At 43.7% G+C, this 23,399-nt stretch overlaps 1 protein-coding gene across 2 annotated transcripts; it reads left to right on the top strand.

Moving 5' to 3' along the window:
- Positions 1-4,733: 4,733 nt before the first annotated feature.
- LOC132870981 (uncharacterized) lies at positions 4,734-8,035 on the top strand. Of its 2 annotated transcripts, XR_009651236.1 has the most exons (7): positions 4,734-4,939; positions 5,380-6,059; positions 6,426-6,471; positions 6,801-6,892; positions 7,027-7,137; positions 7,275-7,542; positions 7,759-8,035. XR_009651236.1 is itself a non-coding variant. In XM_060905045.1 (6 exons), exons 3-6 carry the CDS (start codon positions 6,455-6,457, stop codon positions 7,972-7,974), a joined length of 612 nt encoding a protein of 203 aa, XP_060761028.1. In that variant the 5' UTR covers positions 4,734-4,939; positions 5,380-6,059; positions 6,426-6,454; the 3' UTR covers positions 7,975-8,035. The 2 variants fall into 2 exon arrangements, 1 of the variants encoding a protein (XP_060761028.1); XM_060905045.1 differs by lacking the exon at positions 6,801-6,892.
- Positions 8,036-23,399: the final 15,364 nt, after the last annotated feature.

The following is a 23,399-nucleotide window of genomic DNA, read 5'->3' as shown; positions in this document are numbered from 1 at the left end:
GTTCTCCAAAGCTCACTGTTAGAGAATTGCATCAAAGAGTAGTAGCTTGGGGTCACAAAGTCTCCATAACAACCATCAGGCATCATCTACATGCCAACAAGCTGTTTGGGAGGCATGCACGGAAAAAAACCTTTTCTCACTTACAACCCCGATTCCAAAAAAGTTGGGACAAAGTACAAATTGTAAATAAAAATGGAATGCAATAATTTACAAATCTCAAAAACTGACATTGTATTCACAATAGAACATAGACAACATATCAAATGTCAAAAGTGAGACATTTTTTAATTTCATGCCAAATATTGGCTCATTTGAAATTTCATGACAGCAACACATCTCAAAAAAGTTGGGACTGGGGCAATAAGAGGCTGGAAAAGTTAAAGGTACAAAAAAGGAACAGCTGGAGGATCAAATTGCAACTCATTAGGTCAATTGGCAATAGGTCATTAACATGACTGGCTAGAAAAAGAGCATCTTGGAGTGGCAGCGGCTCTCAGAAGTAAAGATGGGAAGAGGATCACCAATCCCCCTAATTCTGCACCGACAAATAGTGGAGCAATATCAGAAAGGAGTTCGACAGTGTAAAATTGCAAAGAGTTTGAACATATCATCATCTACAGTGCATAATATCATCAAAAGATTCAGAGAATCTGGAAGAATCTCTGTGCGTAAGGGTCAAGGCCAGAAAACCATACTGGATGCCCGTGATCTTCGGGCCCTTAGACGGCACTGCATCACATACAGTCATGCTTCTGTATTGTAAATCAAAAATGGGCTCAGGAATATTTCCAGAGAACATTATCTGTGAACACAATTCACCGTGCCTTCCGCCGTTGCCAGCTAAAACTCTATAGTTCAAAGAAGGAGCTGTATCTAAACGTGATCCAGAAGCGCAGACGTCTTCTCTGGGCCAAGGCTCATTTAAAATGGACTGTGGCAAAGTAGAAAACTGTTCTGTGGTCAGACGAATCAAAATGTGAAGTTCTTTATGGAAATCAGGGACACCGTGTCATTCGGACTAAAGAGGAGAAGGATGACCCAAGTTGTTATCAGCGCTCAGTTCAGAAGCCTGCATCTCTGATGGTATGGGGTTACATTAGTGCGTGTGGCATGGGCAGCTTACACATCTGGAAAGACACCATCAATGCTGAAAGGTATATCCAGCTTTTAGAGCAACATACGCTCCCATCCAGACGACATCTCTTTCAGGGAAGACCTTGCATCTTCCAAAATGACAATGCCAAACCACATACTGCATCTATTACAGCATCACGGCTGCGTAGAAGAAGGGTCCGGGTACTGAACTGGCCAGCCTGCAGTCCAGATCTTTCACCCATAGAAAACATTTGGCGCATTATAAAACGGGAGATACAACAAAAAAGACCTAAGACTGTTGAGCAACTAGAATCCTACATTCGACAAGAATGGGTTAACATTCCTATCCCTAAACTTGAGCTGGGCTTTTCAAGCATGACTGCTATAAAAACTAAAAGAGGAGAGTGACTCATAGCTGTTGAGGAAGATCTTTATGTGTATCTTTCTTCAATTCCTGCGAGTATATCAGCTTTGTGTGCAACTAAACAGGCCCAGGTTTCACACTGAGTAAGTAAATTGAGACTACAGTAGATGATCATAATTCAATATATATACTTTTTGTGACTTTTTTTTTTTTGGTGGTGTGCCGTGGGATTTTTCGAATGTAAAATATGTGCCGTGGCTCAAGAAAGGTTGGGAAACACTGACCTAATCAATAAAAAATTAGATCATGCTGACTGTACAGCCGCTGCCAACACCTTTGATCTAAAGGTGGGGCTATTAAATATTAGATCTCTTACATCTAAAGCACTAATAGTTAATGAACTCATTACTGATCAGGAGTTTAATGTACTTTGTTTGACTGAAACATGGATGAAGCCAAATGAATATATAGCATTAAATGAAGATAGTCCTCCTGGATACAGTTATACAACCCCGATTCCAAAAAAGTTGGGACAAAGTACAAATTGTAAATAAAAACGGAATGCAATGATGTGGAAGTTTCAAAATTCCATATTTTATTCAGAATAGAACATAGATGACATATCAAATGTTTAAACTGAGAAAATGTATCATTTAAAGAGAAAATTTAGGTGATTTTTAAATTTCATGACAACACCACATCTCAAAGTTGGGACAAGGCCATGTTTCCCACTGTGAGACATCCCCTTTTCTCTTTACAACAGTCTGTAAACGTCTGGGGACTGAGGAGACAAGTTGCTCAAGTTTAGGGATAGGAATGTCAACCCATTCTTGTCTAATGTAGGATTCTAGTTGCTCAACTGTCTTAGGTCTTTTTTGTCGTATCTCCCATTTTATAATGTGTCAAATGTTTTCTATGGGTGAAAGATCTGGACTGCAGGCTGGCCAGTTCAGTACCCGGACCCTTCTTCTACACAGCCACGATGCTGTAATTGATGCAGTATGTGGTTTGGCATTGTCATGTTGGAAAATGCAAAGTCTTCCCTGAAAGAGACGTCGTCTGGATGGGAGCATATGTTGCTCTAGAACCTGGATCTACCTTTCAGCATTGATGGTGTCTTTCCAGATGTGTAAGCTGCCCATGCCACACGCACTAATGCAACCCCATACCATCAGAGATGCAGGCTTCTGAACTGAGCACTGATAACAACTTGGGTCGTCCTTCTCCTCTTTAGTCCGAATGACACGGCATCCCTGATTTCCATAAAGAACTTCAAATTTTGATTTGTCTGACCACAGAACAGTTTTCCACTTTGCCACAGTCCATTTTAAATGAGCCTTGGTCCAAAGAAGATGTCTGCACTTCTGGATCATGTTTAGATATGGCTTCTTCTTTGAAGTATAGAGTTTTAGCTGGCAATGGCGGATGGCATGGTGAATTGTGTTCACAGATAATGTTCTCTGGAAATATTCCTGAGCCCATTTTGTGATTTCTAATACAGAAGCATGCCTGTATGTGATGCAGTGCCGTCTAAGGGCCCGAAGATCACGGGCACCCAGTATGGTTTTCCGGCCTGGACCCTTACGCACAGAGATTCTTCCAGATTCTAGCTGTTCCTTTTTTGTACCTTTAACTTTTCCAACTTCTTATTGCCCCTGTCCCAACTTTTTTGAGATGTGTTGCTGTCATGAAATTTCAAATGAGCCAATATTTGGCATAACATTTCAAAATGTTTCACTTTCAACATTTGATATGTTGTCTATGTTCTATTGTAAATACAATATCAGTTTTTGAGATTTGTAAATTGGCGGCACGGTGGTGTAGTGGTTAGCGCTGTCGCCTCACAGCAAGAAGGTCCTGGGTTTGAGCCCCGGGGCCGGCAAGGGCCTTTCTGTGCGGAGTTTGCATGTTCTCCCTGTGTCCGCGTGGGTTTCCTCCGGGTGCTCCGGTTTCCCCCACAGTCCAAAGACATGCAGGTTAGGTTAACTGGTGGCTCTAAATTGAGCGTAGGTGTGAGTGTGAATGGTTGTCTGTGTCTATGTGTCAGCCCTGTGATGACCTGGCGACTTGTCCAGGGTGTACCCCGCCTTTCGCCCGTGGTCAGCTGGGATAGGCTCCAGCTTGCCTGCGACCCTGTAGAAGGATAAAGTGGCTAGAGATGATGAGATGAGATGAGATTTGTAAATTATTGCATTCCATTTTTATTTACAATTTGTACTTTGTCCCAACTTTTTTGGAATCGGGGTTGTAAGAGTGCGTAAGTGGGAGCTCAGTACTCCGACTCTGATGTGATTGAGTAAGGTGACAAGTTTTTTTTATTTCTTCTAATTTAGGTAATTGAAAAAACTTATATTATTTGGTAGTGGGCACATAGGAAAGTGTATAGTTCTATTTTAGGACTAGTTGGTACAATCCCTTGCAGAGTGCACCTACTTGAGCTAACACTGGTGGGGAGGGACGTGCAAACTGAGGTTCTCCAGGTGGGTGCCCTAATGATATTTGGGTGGAATATAGAGGAATAAAGCTTCATTGGGGTCATCAGGTGGGCACCCTCCTTCTTAGGTGTTTCGATGATAGGCCCACAAAGCCTCCAGAGGGCTCATCGGCGAAATCTGGCATCCCAGGTGTGCCCCCCTCTGCTTTAACTCTCACTATTCACCCTAATGGAGCGGCTGTTATTTGGGGGCACAGGTGATGTCTCTCTTCTTAATCCAAAGCCACCGACTGGCCTGTTCGGCGGCACTGGAAAGGGCTTTGATGGCTTGCCATTGGGCTTGACCTCTGACTCCCATGCCCTTAAGCAGCCTGGTGGTTGACTTACCAACAAAACCTCTGCAGCCGACCTCAACTGGGCAGACCCTAGCCTTCCAGCCACATTGCTCAGCATCAGGTGCCAGCTCGGCATACTTCAAGCTTTTGCGCTCATATGCCTTCTCCGCAGCATCCTCCCAGGGCACGGTCAGCTCTGTTATGTAAATGGAGCGAAGTGAGGAGGACTAAATATGGTGTTATTTTTGCCTCATTAATATTTGTAAATGCACAGAAAGTGATCTACAAATAGTCAGGGGTTTGTACATGTGTTTTGATATCCACAAATGAAAATTTAATATTTGTAACTTGTATTTTGGTCTTTGCAAATAAATGTGTACTTGTAAATATACTGTTTTTCATTTGCAAATCAAAAATACATTTGTAAAACTGACAATTCTGTTTGTGAAATGTGAGTCGCATTTGTGGATCAGCAATGACACGCATTCACCGCTTTTCCTCTGTGGCGTATTTTTGAGACACTCTGCAAAATCCACAAATGCAGACAAAATCCACAAATGCAGACAAGATCCACAAATAGCCTCACATGCACATTCACGTCCACTAGATGGCAGTGTGGTAAGACAACGGATCTGACAAGTGCTAAGACAAAGGAAAACGTTGAAATTGCTGAAATTGAAGCGTGCTGAAATGGAAACGTCTGATGGATGGGTATGTTACATTGATGAATTGTCAATAAGGTGTTGTTACTATGTGTTGTTACGAAATTATGTTAGCATACCTCATAGTCTCTTGCTAATGTAACATCAGGTAATGTAAGGTAGGCTAAAGTTTACCCTTAACAATAGTCTCATCAGCTTAATTCTACATTGGCATAAAATATCCAACATTTGCTTTTTTACTGTTTGTCTGTGTAGTTTAAAGCTAGTTTTAGGCTAGAATTATAGATTTAGGCTACAGTGGCTCACAAAATTTAGTAGACCAACACCCCTGACATATTTTACAGACATTTCGCTATAACTTCATAGAACAACACTTTGTAGCCTGTCAGTTCAATTGAATTGAAGTGTTCTTTTTTTTTGCTTGATGTTGAAGAGATCAACACTCATCAACCTCACTTTCAACTCTTTCTTAATGTTTTTCCTTTGTAGGAAACATTAAAACAGCACATCATGGGAAGACTGCATGACAGGGTCTCGCATGCTCTCCAGCAAGCCCCACTTGATCTAGACTACCTAGAATTTGTATGTACGCAGGAAATTGTTTTCCTGGGCATTGTTTCTGAACATGTGCATGTATCCCAGGAAGTTACTGACATATTGTTGCAGCTGAGCCGTGCTCTACAGGATACACGCCAACATCAACAACAAAACCCTCCCCCACCCATTCAATTAGAAAGAACACATGGCAGAGGATGACCAACCATTTCAATTTGTATTGAATATCTGCAACAGCTGGTGGAATTTGGAATCCCAATGGCAACAGTTGCCAACTTTTGGGGGGTTTCCCGTGCCACTGTCTACCGAAGAATGGCTGCAAATAACATCTCTGTCAGGGGACAGTGCAGTACTTGTACTGATGCAGAGCTTGATGGACTTGTCAGTGAAATAAAAAACGTATCTCCACATGCAGGCTATAGATCTGTTAAGGGAATGCTGGAAGGTGCTGGTCATCAACTACAGTAGTACCGTGTGAGAGCTTCAATGCATCGTGTTGACAGCCTGGGGATACTGACAAGAATGAGGGAGCTAGGATGCGTGGTTAGATGGACGTACTCTGTGCCATGCTCCAAGTACCTTGTGCACATAGACACTAACCACAAACTAATCAGGTAAACAGTGTTCTTGTGTGTTTTTCCCCAACTGCTTACACACATTTTCAAAGCTCTAACTTTTTCTCAACGAGTTACACATACATCCATGATATCCTCACAGAGATTTTGGGACCTTTGACAGAAGATAGTTTTGGACTAAACATTGATTATAATGTTAAAGTGTTCTGTGGGGTCCCCTTTCAGTGCCCCTAGAAGATACTCTACATCTTACTATCATTACAATGTTAAGATACATTACATATTACTATCTTGTACATACTATTTCTCTAACTTTTGTTAAAGGTTGTTTAGTTATTAACATGCAGAATAAGACACTTCAATTGTAGCCTACTGTACTGACATTCCTTTTACCTCACTCATCAGGTACAACATGGTGATATTTGGTGGCACTGATGGATATTCACGCAAGGTAAATGTTTTATTCTGTGTCATGTTATATGTTGTATGACCTCCCCATGATGAACATCAATGAATATCGAAAATGTCTAGTAATAATAATAATATATCCTCTTTTCATCCTGTGAGAGAAATTTGGTGTCTGCATTTAACAATTGTGAATTAGTGAAATATACACAGCACACAGTGAAGTAAAGTACACACTTGGAGCAATGGGCTGCATTCTATGGCAGAGCCCGGAGAGCAGGGAGGGGGCACTACAGCCATGGTCCACTAGTAGGGATTTAACACTAACCAGTAGGTTAAAGTCAATTAAATAATTGAGTACATGTAACATTTTAGATAATGTACTTGAAAGCGGCAGACAACCACCGGTCCAACACCAACCTTGCCTTCTTCAGTCAGGCTGTACAGGAGTTTGGCTAGCCACTAAAGTAAGCTTGTAAAACTTGAGTTTGGATATTTTACAATTATTTCAAAATAATAAAATGATATAAGCAGGGAAAGGAAACATTTTTATTTACTGCTATTTTTGAAATGTGACTGTGTATCAACATCTTCACTTTAGAGTCCGAGCAGATCAAGGAGGAGAGAATGTTGACATTGCTAGTTTAATGTTTACTGTGCGCGGACCAGAGAGTGGATGCTTCATAGCTGGAAAAAGTGTCCATAACCAACGGTATGTTTGTTTTGTCTCTGTAATATTGTAATGACATTGAAGAACAGGAAAAAGTCAACCTCTGAAATAAAATGTGCCTGTTTGTCAAGTTATTGATGCATCTGGTTGCATGGTTTCATGCATTTTGTTTTAAACAGAATCGAAAGACTTTGGCGAGATGTTTGGATGGGTGTCACAAATGTGTTCTATCACATTTTCCACACACTGGAAGAAGAGGGCCTCCTTGATTTAAGCAATGGCACTCACTTTTTCTGTTTGCACTACGTGTTTCTGCCACGTCTCCAAGCAAGCTTGGATGTTTTTCGTGAAGGATGGGACAACCACCCCCTGAGGACTGAGCAGAACCTTACTCCAAACCAGCTGTGGGAGATTGGCCAGATGCAACATCCTGTTGTCAATCCAGAGGTATCATTTCAACAACCTTGATTTTAATGAGGGGAAGTGGCAAAGTTAGCCTGGTTGACAATCTGTGAATTCGATTTAAGCTCAGTATGGCCAATAATCTTATTTTCACTTCATTGTTGCTGCTAAACCATACATTGTTGCGTTCACTACTAGATAACACCAATTTCAACTCTCAAACAATGTCATTTTATATCATTTTTTATTTTAACACAAAAGGACATGAACATTCCTGTGATAGACTGGGAGGAGAGTGGGGAGGTCCCAGAGCCACACCTTGGAGTAAATGTTCCACAACTAGAGAGCCCTCTCACTCCTGAACAACTGGAGACATTGAAGAGCCTCATTGACCCTATGCAGCCATCACAGTCCCATGGTGTCGACATTTTCCTGACTACTCTTCAGTATGTTGTAAATATTCTGGAAGAACGTTAAAACAGTGGCTTAATGACTTCACAACAGTGCTTTGGTTTTCACCATATTTCTTTGTTTTGGTTATCCAGTGTGATGGACACAAAATAAAAAACAAACAAATAAAACATGTTAAACATCTCATTTCCTGTGCCTTTGGAGATGATGAATAGTAGACGATGAATAGATTCTGAGGAAAAAAATTGAAATACAAACCACTAAATTAAATCAACCCAAAGCCACTATCCACTGATTTAAGACAAACCATCATGTCAGATTGTAGCGACACAAAACTTCTGTGATGGTCAGGAATGCGCAAGCGTTCGTAGCAAGTGCTTGCTGTTGGCAGGTGGTGACGTCCACGTGACTGCACTACTTCGAGACTGAGGCTTTTAGCAGGCACCTCCCAACCGGTCCAGAATCTCAATAGCTGCCGCAGAACATCGGGGGAGGCTAAACCAGTGAAATAAATAAATTAGAACTGTATGTACAGTACAGGCCAAAAGTTTGGACACACCTTCTCATTCAATGCGTTTCTTTATTTTCACTACTATGTACATTGTAGATTCTCACTGAAGGCAACAAAACTATTAATGAACACAAGTGGAGTTATGCACTTGGTACATAAGGTGAAATAACTGAAAACATGTTTCATATTCTAGTTTCTTCAAAATAACCACCCTTTGCTCTGATTATTTCTTTGCACACTCTTGGCATTCTCTCGATGAGCTTCAAAAGGGAGTCATCTGAAATGGTTTTCCAACAGTCTTGAAGGAGTTCCCAGAGGTGTGTAAGCACTTGTTGGCCCCTGTCCCTTCACTCTGCGGTCCAGATCACCCCAAACCATCTTGATTGGGTTCAGGTCCGGTGACTGAACCAGCATGGCTACCACAGCATCCTGCAGCGACATGCCATCCCATCCGGTTTGCATTTAGTTGGATGATCATTTATTTTTCAACAGGACAATGACCCCAAACACACCTCCAGGCTGTGTAAGGACTATTTGACCAAGAAGGAGAGTTATGGAGTGCTGCAGCAGATGACCTAACCTCCACAGTCACTGGACCTGAACCCAACTGAGATGATTTGGGTGATCTGGACTGCAGAGTGAAGGGACAGGGGCCAACAAGTGCTTAAACACCTCTGCGGACTCCTTCAAGACTGTTGGAAAACCATTTCAGGTGACTACCTTTTGAAGCTCATTGAGAGAATGCCAAGAGTGTGCAAAGAAGTAATCAGAGAAAAGGGTGGCTATTTTGAAGAAACTACAATATAAAGCAAGTTTTCAGTTATTTCACCTTTTTTCTTAAGTACATAACTCCACTTGTGTTCATTAATAGTTTTGATGCCTTCAGTGAGAATCTACAATGTACATAGTCATGGAAATAAAAGAACATATTGAATGAGACAGTGTGTCCAAACTTTTGGCCTGTACTGTATGTATCACAGGTGAATGGTTTGTTATAGAAGGGGAATTTGAAAGTATTGGCAAATTAATAAGTAGTTAGAAGGAAATTTTACTTCCTATTTGTGCATTAATGTCTGACAGATTTTTATAATGTGGCACAACAAACACATATCAACTTAACTTCAGAGTCAGAGGGTTAGTCACAAAAGACAACTGGGAGCTAAATGAAGACTTGAATACAGCAGATATACAACTCAATTCCTGCATTTTCTTGGTGTGCATGAAACTGTTTTTTCACTCTGCTGTATATATTAAGATTTTTATGCAAACTTGTACCTTGCTCAACAAAGGTTCGAAAAAACCCCTGAATGGCGCTGTTTGTAGCTGGTTCCACCTCATCCCCACTGTCATCACTGGAATATTCTTTGGCAAGGGGCCACTGTATGGCTTCAAGGATCATCTAAACAGAGGGAAAACCATGTAATTCCATATGACAGACAGACAGACAGACAGATACTTTGTTTATTATGAAAGACACTGACTTGGGGTTTGAGTTCCACCTCCCACTGCCTGGGGAACAGAAGGGGAACAACGTCTGGTCGCTCAGTAATTAGTGGCCAGATGCCTGTGTCCTTTAACCCCTTCCTGAATTGTTTTATTTGTGCATTTGTTCTCCCAAGTACCTGCAACATATTAGTTGTTGAATGCAAGTTTGTATTAAGGCTAAGACATAATATAACACTAGTGGGAGTGAGGCTGTTCGTAGATATCCTCATGGTTGTGGTTTGACTGCAGGCACGACGCGGAAGACTGTTAATCAACGAGAGCTACATTCACGGCTTAATGCTTAATTCTAAAACAAAGTCCCTATAATATAAAAAAATACAAATAAAATTCACACACAGAATGAGAGAGCATCTGTTGAAACAGCAGAAGCTTGTTTGTCTCCCGCGTTGGCACTGGTAAATACCATTCCAGACAAAGGTTGGTCACCCGCAGCAAGTCCTCCTCACTCCGGTCATCCTTCAGCAACTTGGGGAAGAAAAGTACCATTAGTATAAATCAGTGCATAAAACAGTTTGTGGACATGACTTCACTGATGATCTGACGATTTTTAACTGGTCCATGCCAACATTCTTGTAAGACTGCTTGTTTTTTTTACTCACTAGACTGATGGTTTCTCTCTGATCAATTTCAGGGCAGTCTTCAAGGCAAAGTTAAGATGTTGCCTTTTCCTTTGCCCCACATGTTAGGGCTTCTATTACAGCTAGACTTGGCCCTGACAGAGGTGGACCACCATGAATAGCAGAATGGCCAACCATCCTTCCAGCCATCACAAACAGGTCGCACTCCAGTAGTGCTGCAGACAAACTGGGCACAAGATGGTCTGCCTGCCCCTCAAAAAGTGTCGTTACAGCTGTATTTCCTGGACAATGAGAGAAAATACACAAAACAGGAGGATTAAATCAGAATGTATGTCTTGCAACTCATGCATGTAGGGAAAAGATGTCACTTTAAAATATTGAAAAGCGTACTGTGGGAGAATGGGTAAACGTAATTATATGCAACCCATAGTTATTTAGAATAGAATAGAAGAATAGAATAGAATGCCTTTATTGTCATTATACAAGTATAATGAGATTACAAGCTTCACCATAATGTGCACACATAAATAAACAAAGCAGAGATATGTACAATAAAACTACTATTAAAAAAACTACTAAGTACAAGAATTAACATAAACTGTACAATAACTAATATGAGCTACTGACTGTAAGAAGTTGCATAGACTGTGCATAGACTTGTGCAAAGCCTGGAGGTAAACAGGCACATATCAGCAGCAGGCATGTGAATAAAGTGACTGGAGTGACTGGCAGCATGAATAGATAGAGGTATCAAGGCATTTTCACACACCTATTTCCAGTATGTACAGTAGGCAGCTAAAGAAACAGATGGACTGTCTTGATATTATAGTGCAATGATAATTAACAGATAACAGTGATACAGATAATGTGCAGATAGCAGTAACATAATGGTGCAAAAATGATTACAGTGATAATATAAAATAAATAAATGATAATTACAGTACACAGAGCAATGCCTGTCAGGTTGGCTGTCTTAGAACGTAGTGCAGTGTTACAGTGTTTTTGACATTAGCAGTAGTTAAGTTCCAGTTGAGACATGAGCAGTACAGTGGCAGTTCTTAATGTGAGTTCCAAGTGGTTTGCAGCACATGGTGGTGGTGGCATTTGTCAGTGATGTGCAAGCAAGTCAGTTCCTCAATGTAGGTTAGAGTTGAGTATGGTGACTGCTATTTATTGGTTTAATACAAATGCAAAGACTATTGATATCATTTAGATGACTTATGTTCCATCATGTTTGAATCCTGACAATGTTTTCATAGACACACAACCTGCCAGCCAATCAGAAGTAATTACCCCATTTCTCCAGTAGATAACAATTATTTTACAAACCCATGTTCTTTTGAAATCCATGCTGCAATTTTGATATCACTGAGGATAGAGTGTGCCTCACCACCCCAACACGAACTGCAGCATCCCCTACAATGAAAATGATCATGTTAACAATATGTCAAATTTAAAATTCCACATGAATGTTTTTGTGTGCGGTCCAATACCTAAAATGCGGCAATTGAATGGTGCAGCCCACAGCTTTTTATCCCTTTTGTCTTTATAAAATGAAATCAAAGCACTGTCCCGCTCCTCATCATTATCTCCCGAGTCTAAAGACAGCTGCAGTGGTGGCAAATTTTTCGCTCCCTCTTTCAGTCCCTCGAAGAATTTTGTCATTGCTTCATTGGGGGTTTCTGCAGTTTTCCAATCTATAATGTACAAAGATATGTGAAATAATAACACTTCTACTAAAGGTAACTGTTATCCCAATTCACAAGTTCTATGTACCAATTCTACAGTATGCTACGTGTTACTTTGTTACCTGATGACTGAGCCATGAGCTGAGCTGATGATCCTGGGACATCAAAGTCCAGCTCTATGTTATTGCTGAAGGAGCTTACAATAGAAATAGAAAAAAAAAAAACATTTTTAAAGCATACCACATTTAGCCTGACAAGCCAGACTTTCTCTACTTCATTCCATTCGTACACAAAAGTCTGGTTACAAGATCTTCCGAACCGATTACTGGGTGGGGGAGTGAACTCAGCTCTGGTTTGAAACGATTGGACCTGCTCTTACCCAATCGCGGTCAGGTTTCGATGACATATGTTATGCCAGCAATGAAGTTATTTAAGCAATCCTCTTGTTCTGGCTTAAATGCTGGATATGTGGAAGATTACTCAACACAGATTGAATAGCTAAACTAATATTCGTATTCGCCGCAATTGCCTGCTTCCACAGTTTAAACAACACGCAGATATTTTATGTCATCGTCACCAGCACCTTCCCCTCCCCGCCCTCCAGCCTCTCCCGTTCCCTCATTGGCCAGAGGATTTTCAGCCGGGCGTAATTGCCTCCCATGGCCTTGTAATCAGACCTTCTGTGAAGGTCTGGCTTGTCAGGCTATACCACATTCTGGAAGTGTCACAAACGTGGTCAGATCAGATTCTTTGACTTTAACACTATGCCTGGCAGCTATTGCATTACATACATATTACATGTCCAGCCATAACTTTTGACAACCACTAGGCTTATGGCTTAGCCACCATACTGTTGTGAATTGAACTGAATTGCTTAACTTACCTTTCTGCACACACGCTACCATGATATGGCAGCTCTGAAATGGGGAATTCGTGCTCACATATAGGACACACCTGTTCATAAGAGAATTTTGATAAAATCACATTATTATTTAAACATAATATAAAATAGAAGCCTAACAGTGATGCAACTCACAGACAATGTGAAAACAAATAAAACTAGAAACAAACGACGGCAAAAACATAACCTCCTTGGCAGAGATAATCAATAGTTAGCTGGCAGATAAAGAAGATACATCTCTATGAATTTATATATTACCCCTTGATCCTCTGTTCTGCCAACAGCATCCTCAGCATCCTCTATAGTCACCACATCCTCATCCTCCTGTAATACATATTGTCAGATAATATCATGCCAAAATTAGTTGGAATGTATGCCAGACTTTCATGGCCAGGCTAGCACCGTCATAGTGCCTCCACACAATATTGTATTTTTGCTACAATTACAGTACTGCGTCATCTGGATTCCACAACTATAAATTCTAGCAACCAATTATTGAAATTTCAGGCAGAACTAATAGTAAACCAACAATTTTTGACTATAATGGCAATTTAGAATGTTGTGGAGTAAAGATAGCCAATGCAATCAACTCAGGAAAAGCTTAATACTTCATTACTCTATACACCTCCACTATCAAGAGAGTTTTAAGATAAAATACTTTAGTCGTAGATAACTCTGACTAGTTTTGACTCTTTGGGGCTGGTCCACCAGGCTAACAACTTCATACTTTGAAGCCAAGTATCAGAGTATAACACTTACGACTTCTGCTGTTTCTGCTGGTTTGCAGACCTCTGCATGTAACGTTAACATCTGCAAGAGAATGCTAGCATTGCAGGTATGGCAGGCCACCTGCGGCATCCGTGCAAATGCAACAGAATCATAAGGCAGTGGTGTTGTGTCAAGCTCCTCTTGTAGAAGCGCCAAATACACAGTGTTTTTGCCATTGTTGGATGCAGCTCTCAGCTGCAGGCCAGAATAACCATCAGCATCCAATGGGACAACCATCAGTTTCCTTTGGCCGCTGCCGCCTGAATCAAAAACAGATATCAATACAATACACTAGAGAAACTATGGCCCAGGGGCCAATTGCGACCTGTTGCTTTCCATTTAGTCTTACAATAAAATGTGATGTGGCCCACTGTACATTACATTAGTGGATACATTACTTTATGTACATTACACATCATAATTTCAGTGATTTTAAACAATATTGGGCAGCCGCTGACATTGGTGTCTGAATGAGTGAATGTATATTGCAATCACAAAAGTTTGGGCACCCCTCCAACAGATTATGTGATCATTACCTGATGCCTTATAAAACATCCAGCAACCCTGCAAAGGCTGTAATTTGTAAAATTCATTTTCCATCAGTGCCACAATCTAGAGAGACAAAAAAATGATTTTGTAGCAAAGCAGTTGAGTACCCCACTGAGTAGCACTATCAGCAATGGATAAGATAAAATGTTATTGTAAGTTGTGATCAGTAATTAACAATAAACACCTCAGAATGGTTGTTGTCCTCTGAGACAGTTATCGACCTTTTCCCTAGTCCCACACGGGACAACTCCAAATCTTTGGAGCCCTGTGGAGTGACATTAGCGGGCCCACTTAATGCATAAACAGTGATGTTGAATTTTTTAACAGGAGCAGGGCTCCTTGCAGGGGTACAAAACCTGCCCTTTCCCTGTTTCACCTCCCGTGGCTGGAACATACCAGGAAACTGCCTATAGGTGTGAAACACAAAACATACATAACACAAGGGAACTGTCAGTCAACAGTCATAAATAATGTAATTAATTGAAACATTATTGTACAGATGTAATTAATTTTTAAAGGTTGCTATAAAAGACTTTCAAATGTGGCCTACCTCTTTACAGATTGATTTACCAGAGTAGCCAAGGCAGGCGTAGGGGTGTGAGAGGGCGTAGGGGTTATGTGGGTAGTATGGCTGTGACTGGGGATAGGTTGGATAGTGGTGATGGGGGTAGGAGGGGTTACAGTAGGGTTGTGGGGGGCCTGAGTGGCATTGGGAACCGTGGCTGCCCTGGCTAGTGCGCCCACCAAAGCGTTTGCCATGGTCTCAATCATTCTCTGCAAATTAAAAAGTATACTATTTTCACAAAATTAAAATAAATACACACTCATAATAAGTAAGGGACAACTGCCGACGAGGTGTTCCGATATACAGGAATAATGGACGAGGGGGCGAAGAAGGCCGACGCCATCGGGCTTCCACCAAGTCAGATTCCCGTATATCGGAACACCTCGTTGGCCGTTATCTACTAATAGGTGTCCCGTTACCGGGAAATAATGGGCACCGTGCCAGTAAATCAGAAAGCAGTATTCCCTTTCACTGGGTGATAACTGCAGTTAATTATTCGTCATTGAGAAGAATTGATAGCCCTATTATCTAATGTTAGCTCTGCAATGTTTTTCGCTAGCTAAGTTACTCATTATAACGTTATTTACTGAATGCTAGTGTAATTAACCGAACTACGTTACACTTTGCAAGAGGTGATGTTATCTAGGTTAGCCCTATGTTAGTAAGAGGCAAGGTAAATGTTAGTTTAGCCCCACATCCGATAGTTAGCGTAACTGTACAAAAATACTTTCCCCACAAAGAATACACTGATCCAAAGTATACAGCACTAAAGAACATGGAAATGCAAAGACTTCATGCCATACAGAAGTGCCGACCTAGTATGCTAGCTATTGGCATCAACTGATAGTCTAAACCTTTTAGTCAAAATAAAAAAGAGTTTACTTTATTCGTGATTCACATATTAATCAAAAAGGTCTAGACCTATCTTAATTCAGAACAAGACAAATTGTTTGTACTTACAGTAGGGTATGGTGACTGCTGTCCTTGCTGTCCGTCCATGATTCATCATCTCGATTAAGGTTTTTTGCGCGAATGCTCTAGCTTGTTGCCTCCTGCGACAATTCCTATAACACTGCCATCTAGTGGATGTGAATGTGCATGTGAGGCTATTTGTGGATCTTGTCTGCATTTGTGGATTTTGCCTGCATTTGTGGATTTTGCAGAGTGTCTCAAAAATACGCCACAGAGGAAAAGCGGTGAATGCGTGTCATTGCTGATCCACAAATGCGACTCACATTTCACAAACAGAATTGTCAGTTTTACAAATGTATTTTTGATTTGCAAATGAAAAACAGTATATTTACAAGTACACATTTATTTGCAAATATTAAATTTACATTTGTGGATATCAAAACACATGTACAAACCACTGACTATTTGTAGATCACTTTCTGTGCATTTAAAATATTAATGAGGCAAAAATAACACCATAACTAAAGCACATGGTCTGGTCTGAGATTTGTTTCGGCGATCTCAGCTGGGAAGCAGACCCGCTGGTTCAAGTCCACTGATAGCTTCCAGACTCGTGCCTCACCTAGCTGGCCGATGTGTGGCTTGGATGTATGGGCTTCGTCATATTTTGCTCCTGCACTGACAAATTTTAATTGCAGATGAGCAATAGGCTGATGAAGGAGGAGGTAAGGCATTGATGGATGTCCGCCTGGTCTTCAGCATTGATACAAGGCACTTCAGCACCTGGTCGTGGCGCCAGGTGTAACAGCCTTGTTTCAGGCTTGTTTTGCGGCACATCAGGATGTGCTTCAGGTTGGCCAGAGACTGACAGAGGGGGCATGTATGGTCTTCTCCGTACCACTAGTTGAGGTTGATTGGAGATGGCAGGACATCATAGGTGGCTCGTATGACGAAGCTGCTTTGATGTGCTTCCATGTTCCACAGATCCCTCCAAGAGAATTTTCTTTTCTCAACCCTTCCCATCACATCCACTGCCCTTGCTTTGATTGAGAAGCGGCCTTTGCGCACCTCATTGCTTGTTCTCGGTGGCATACCTCCTCAACTACAAGACCTTGGTGCTGTGATGGTGTTTCTTTGTGCCAGGATATATTGCTTTCTCCAAGCTCAAGGCCTCCTCTCCCTTGCTGCACATGACCAATGATGTCCTGATGCTTAAGGGATGACTTTGCCTGCTGCATAGCTAGTGAAGGGGTTCACTTTCTTCCAGTTTCCAGAATGGGAGCTGTTCAGGCAACATAAGGATCGTGGGATTCTGTCCGTCATTTCCAGCCTAACTTTGGAGCACTTGTATTCCTCTGTTAGAGTGGATACTGGAAGTTCAAGAATACCTTTCCCATACAGGCCTGTGCTGGTAATGCGCCTGGGGAGACCAAGCCATATTTTTGCAAATGAACTAACCAGCCTCTCCAGTTTCTCAATCTTGGAGAGTGGGATCTCATAGGTGGTCAAGGGCCACAACAGCCAGGGGAGGAGACAGAACTGAAAGCACCAGAGCTTCAACCTGCCCAGTAGGAAGGACCTATCAATGCTCTACAGGCCACTGATGGTATCCTACCTAATCTGGTCTGCTTGGTCTACATCTTTGAAGGTTGCCTCATACCAGCGTCCAAGACTCTTAACAGGTTTCTCTGCCACCACTGGTATGGGCTCCTCACCAATGTAAAAGCGTTGCTCGAACAGCTTCCCTCTGACGACTGATATGCTCCTGGACTTGCTTGGATTTATTTTCATTCGAGCCCACTCAATGTTCTCTTGGAGCTTCTTCAGTAGTCAACTAGTGCAGGGCTTGCTTGTTGTAAGTATGGTCATATCATCCATGTATGCCCTGATAGGAGGGAGTCGGAGACCAGGTTTGAGCTGCTCTCCTCCTACCACCCACCGAAAGGCCCAGATGATGACCTGCATGGCCATGGTGAAAGCTAGCAAGTTGATGGTGCATCCTGCCATGAGGCCAATTTCCAGACACTGCCATGCTGTAGTGAATTCATCAGTTGTAAGGCAAAGCTGTATGTCCTGGAAATAGGATGAGACTAGGGCTGTGATGGGCTCTGGGACACTGAAGTAACTGAAAGCAGACCAAAGGAGATTGTGAGGAACTAAGCCAAAGGCAGTGATGAGGTCCAGGAACACAACATGGAGGTCTCTTCCATCTTTTTTGGCGGCTTGGATTTAATGCCAGATCATGTTTGCATGCTCCAAACACCCAGAGAAGCCTGGGATCCCCACCTTCTAAACAGACATGTCAATATAGTAGTAGTTCTTCTCAAGGTAGGCTATCAGCCTGTGAGCCAAAATGCTGAAGAAAACCTTCCCTTCAAATGTTCAAAAGACTGATGTGGCAAAACTGGTTGATGATAGCAGAATCCTTTTGCTTTGGAATTAGGACACCCCCTACCCTCCTCCAGGCTGTGGGTATTGCTTGTTTCTGCCACAACCACCCTCATCAGTCTCCACAGGAACTGTAAAACATCTGGAGCATTCTTGTAAAGCCTGTATGGCACTCTGTTGGGCCCAGGGGACGATGCAGCTCTTGACCGATGTACAGTTGTTACCACCTCACTCCACTTGGGAGGGCTGATGTCCAAGGAAAGGTATTGGTAGCATGTCGGGTGGGAGGATGATCTGTTCACAGTGACAGCTGTCCATGTGGATTTCCTGAAGGTGAGCCACGAGGGTTTTTTTGATTATCTAAGTTTGCCACTTTTCTCCTTTATACTTATAAAGTTTGTCAATATGTTTGTCATGCTTGTACAAAAAAAATTCAAAGATATTTATCTAAATACATGATCTATTCATTCTAAACCTGTCGAGCTTTGCCGATGGAGCTCTCAACCCCAGAGGGATAAATTATACAATAACAAAATATTTGCTTGACCATTATTCAGGTGTCGCTAGTAATTCTATTATTAACAGGTGAATTTCCACCACACTGGCAAAAAAAATTGATGTAGGATCGCATTGTGATTTACACCACTACTCCACACAACACTGACCAGAAGAAACTGATATTAATTGGAAATACCTTCATCTAGTCATCATATTTTCTTACTTAAAAATATACAATCTTTATAATAAATTGATGACAAACTCACAACCAAGGAGTCTCCACTGTTCCTGGCTTCCTCTCCATTTACCAAATCTCCCTGGTAGGGTCCGAAGTGTGCACCTACTGGAACAGTACCCCCCTTATTAAACACTCCCAGGCCTGCATCAGGGATACTGGACTTCTGGATTTCTAGTCCAGGAGGAAGAGTTTGTCTGGCTCAGTCAGGGACTCCCATGGGAACAAAAGTATCTGGGATGAAGAGGGGCGGTCCATGAATCTCACATTTGTTGAGGAAGAAGGATTTGCAAACTTCGCAGTCTGGGAGTAGAGAAAACACAACAGGAAGAAATGAGGCCCAAATGTATGTGTATATCTAAGACCATATACAGTATGTTAGTACTGTATAAAGATTAATAAAAAAAAAAGCTTGCCAGTAAGGTTTACTGAACAGTTGAGATGAGAGTTGTCCATCAGGACTGAGATCACACAGGACAACAAGGTACACGAGTACGAATTCTTTTACTTCCTTGTGGGAGTAAAGAAGTGGTCAGGTATGAAGGCAAAATAAAACAAATGTTCATTAACATGATTGTGGCACTGTATGATGTATTTGCAGTATTCTTAGGACTTGCCTGGTCAGGCTCATTTTAAATTCGGTTACTTATCTTCTGGGAAACAGAATATCCCAAATTTGTTCTTTCTTTCTTTCTTTCTTTCTTTCTTTCTTTCTTTCGGTCGGTCGGTCGGTCGGTCGGTCGGTCGGTCGGTCGGTCGGTCGGTCGGTCGGTCGGTCGGTCGGTCGGTCGGTCGGTCGGTCGGTCGGTCGGTCGGTCGGTCGGTCGGTCGGTCGGTCGGTCGGTCGGTCGGTCGGTCGGTCGGTCGGTCGGTCGGTCGGTCGGTCGGTCGGTCGGTCGGTCGGTCGGTCGGTCGGTCGGTCGGTCGGTCGGTCGGTCGGTCGGTCGGTCGGTCGGTCGGTCGGTCGGTCGGTCGGTCGGTCGGTCGGTCGGTCGGTCGGTCGGTCGGTCGGTCGGTCGGTCGGTCGGTCGGTCGGTCGGTCGGTCGGTCGGTCGGTCGGTCGGTCGGTCGGTCGGTCGGTCGGTCGGTCGGTCGGTCGGTCGGTCGGTCGGTCGGTCGGTCGGTCGGTCGGTCGGTCGGTCGGTCGGTCGGTCGGTCGGTCGGTCGGTCGGTCGGTCGGTCGGTCGGTCGGTCGGTCGGTCGGTCGGTCGGTCGGTCGGTCGGTCGGTCGGTCGGTCGGTCGGTCGGTCGGTCGGTCGGTCGGTCGGTCGGTCGGTCGGTCGGTCGGTCGGTCGGTCGGTCGGTCGGTCGGTCGGTCGGTCGGTCGGTCGGTCGGTCGGTCGGTCGGTCGGTCGGTCGGTCGGTCGGTCGGTCGGTCGGTCGGTCGGTCGGTCGGTCGGTCGGTCGGTCGGTCGGTCGGTCGGTCGGTCGGTCGGTCGGTCGGTCGGTCGGTCGGTCGGTCGGTCGGTCGGTCGGTCGGTCGGTCGGTCGGTCGGTCGGTCGGTCGGTCGGTCGGTCGGTCGGTCGGTCGGTCGGTCGGTCGGTCGGTCGGTCGGTCGGTCGGTCGGTCGGTCGGTCGGTCGGTCGGTCGGTCGGTCGGTCGGTCGGTCGGTCGGTCGGTCGGTCGGTCGGTCGGTCGGTCGGTCGGTCGGTCGGACGGACGGACGGACGGACGGACGTCTCTATTTGAGCTTGCTGACAATTCTGGCATTTCTAGATCTAGGCATTTTTCCCCAATGCCATACATCTCGGATTCGTATTCGTATCGGGGAGATGCTGGTGTGGCATTGACTGGGGAAGCAGTCACAGAGCCATCTACTTCAGCACCACATCAGGGCTATAAGAGGAGTGAGAAGCAGCTTGCCCCTCCTCCATCTCTCTGGGATTCCCTTGAGGATTTCTCATTAGAGCAGTCATGAGATGAGACTCTGCGTCATGCGTCAATGGTGCCTCTCTGCAATATTTCAGCATGCAGTATTGCAGAGGCACTCCTCCATGTTATCTCCTGAGTCTGGATTCTGAAAGAAATCCTGACTGACCGAGGCACTACATTTACGTCACTCACACTACACGAACTGTATGGGTTATTGGGAATTAAATCTATCCACACCAGCATCTATCACCCACAAACAAATGGCTTAGTGGAATGATTCAACCAGACACTCAAAAACTAAATTCAGAAATTTGTAAGTGAAGATGCACATAATTGGGATAAATGGCTCGAGCCACTGTTATTTGCAGTATGAGAGGTCCCGCAAGCCTCCACGGGATTTTCACCATTTGAATTATTATATGGGCATAAGCCACATGGCATTTTGGACGTGCTGCAAGAAAATTGGGAGGAGGGACCTTCACCTAGTAAAAACGAAATTCAATATGTTCTCGACCTGCGCACAAAACTCCACATACTTAACTCAAGGGAATTTATGGCAGGCACAAGAACATCATGTCCGGCTGTACGACAGGGGCACGCGCCTTAGAGAGTTCATACCGGGAGACAAGGTACTTGTGTTATTACCCATGTCGAGCTCCAAATTGCCAAGTGGCAAGGGCCCTTTGAGGTCACACAGCGAGTCAGGGACATCAACTAGGAGGTGAGGCAAGCGGATAGGGGCGGGGCACTGCAAATATACCACCTCAACCTGTTAAAACGTTGGAACAAGGCGGTCCCTGTTGCATTGGCATTGGTAGCTCCAGAGAAGGCGGAGCTGGGGCCAGAGGTAAAAACAAAAATAATGACTCAAACCACTCTGGTCCACCACCTCTCACACCGGCCCAACTCACGGAGGTTGCAAAAGGAATTTTCCGATGCATTATCACCCCCTTCCCGGCTGCACCCACCTCATAAAACACCACACTGAAACACCCCTGGGGTGGTGTGTAGCTGCACTTACTGCTTGCCTGAAAACAAAAGAAAGCAAAACAACAACAACAACAACAACAGGTGGTTCAGGAAAAACTCAAGGCCATGCTCGAAATGGGCATAATCAAGGAGTCGCACAGTGACTGGAGCAGCCCAGTGATCCTGGGTCCCAAGACCAATGGGTCGGTCTGGTTCTTTGTGGACTACAGAAAAGTCAACGTGGTGTCTAAATTTGACACATACCCAATGCCTCGCAGTGAGTTGCTTAATCGATTAGGTGCCACTCACTTTTATCTGACACTTGATTTAACAAAAGGATATTGGCAGACCCCCTTGACTCCTCTATCCCGAGAGAAAACAGCCTTTTCTACACTGTCTGGATTACACCAATTTGTCACATTTCCTTTTGGGTTATTTGGGGCACCCGCTACATTCCAGCAACTCATGGACAAGATCCTCTGCCCCCACGCTCCCTCTGCGTCAGCTAACCTGAAAAAGTGTGCAATTGGGCAGGTGGAAGTACAGTATCTGGGTTTCCATTTGGGTCATGGGCAGATGTGTCCCCAAATTGACAAGACTGCAGCCTGCCCGAAACCCCAAGACCAAAAAGGGGGTGAGACAGTTCCAGGGATGGCTGGCTACTATCATAGTTCATACCTAATTATTCAGATGTCACCAGCCTGCTGACTGATCTCATTAAAAACAGAGCACCAGATCCGGTCCAGTGGACGGAGCAGTCAACAGGTTTTCACTAAAGGTAAAAGCTGCACTGTATGTGTGTTTGGGGGGGCACTTCTAAACTCCCCTAACTTCTCACTCCCCTTTATTTTGCAGACGGATGTGTCAGACAGAGGGCTGGGGGCCGTTTTGTGCCAGAAGATGGAGAGCGAGGAACATCCTGTGCTGTACATCAGCCGCAAGATCTCAATGCATCAAATTAAGTCCAGCACCATCTAAAATGAGTGCTTGGCCATCAAGTGTGCTGTCCTCACTCTCCGATACTACCTGCTGGGGCACCCTTTCACCCTCTGTTCAGACCACATACCCCTCCAGTGGCTCCACCACATGAAGGATGCCAATGCGCAGATCACCTGTCAGTATCTTGCCCTCCAGCCATTTAAATTTGAGGTGGTCCACATGCTGGGGGCACAGATGGCGGTGCCAGAATTCCTGTCTCATGGGGGGGGGGCAGTACGCTGCAGTCTGGATGGCTCCAGTGAGTTGGGCAGGGGTATGTGGCAGTGAGGGCATAGCCCACAAAATTATATTGAAACATCTGCTTAGTGAGGTAGCACCATCTTTGGACCCTTTCCAGTTTGCATACCAGCCAAGGTGGGGGGTGGAGGATGCACTGCTGACTATGACTAATAGCATATTTGAACATCTAGAGGAGGCTTACAGCTTTGTTAAGATTGTTTTCATTGACTTCAGCAGTGCATTCAACACCATCCAACCCCACCTACTAGTAGACAAACTGATCAAGTTAGGTGTTAACCCAAGGCTTATCACATGGATTAACAACTTTCTGT

Source organism: Neoarius graeffei, chromosome 22 (assembly GCF_027579695.1).
Source record: "Neoarius graeffei isolate fNeoGra1 chromosome 22, fNeoGra1.pri, whole genome shotgun sequence".
NCBI lineage: Eukaryota > Metazoa > Chordata > Actinopteri > Siluriformes > Ariidae > Neoarius > Neoarius graeffei.
Note: the sequence above shows the minus strand (reverse complement) of the source record. Positions and strands in the feature narration are given on the sequence as shown.

Excerpts from the sequence above, each read along its gene's own strand:
- LOC132870981 (XM_060905045.1), top strand. Across the intron at positions 7,138-7,274 it reads AAAAGTGTCCATAACCAACG|AATCGAAAGACTTTGGCGAG; the intron begins GTATGTTTGTTT and ends TGTTTTAAACAG. Across the intron at positions 7,543-7,758 it reads ATCCTGTTGTCAATCCAGAG|GACATGAACATTCCTGTGAT; the intron begins GTATCATTTCAA and ends TTAACACAAAAG.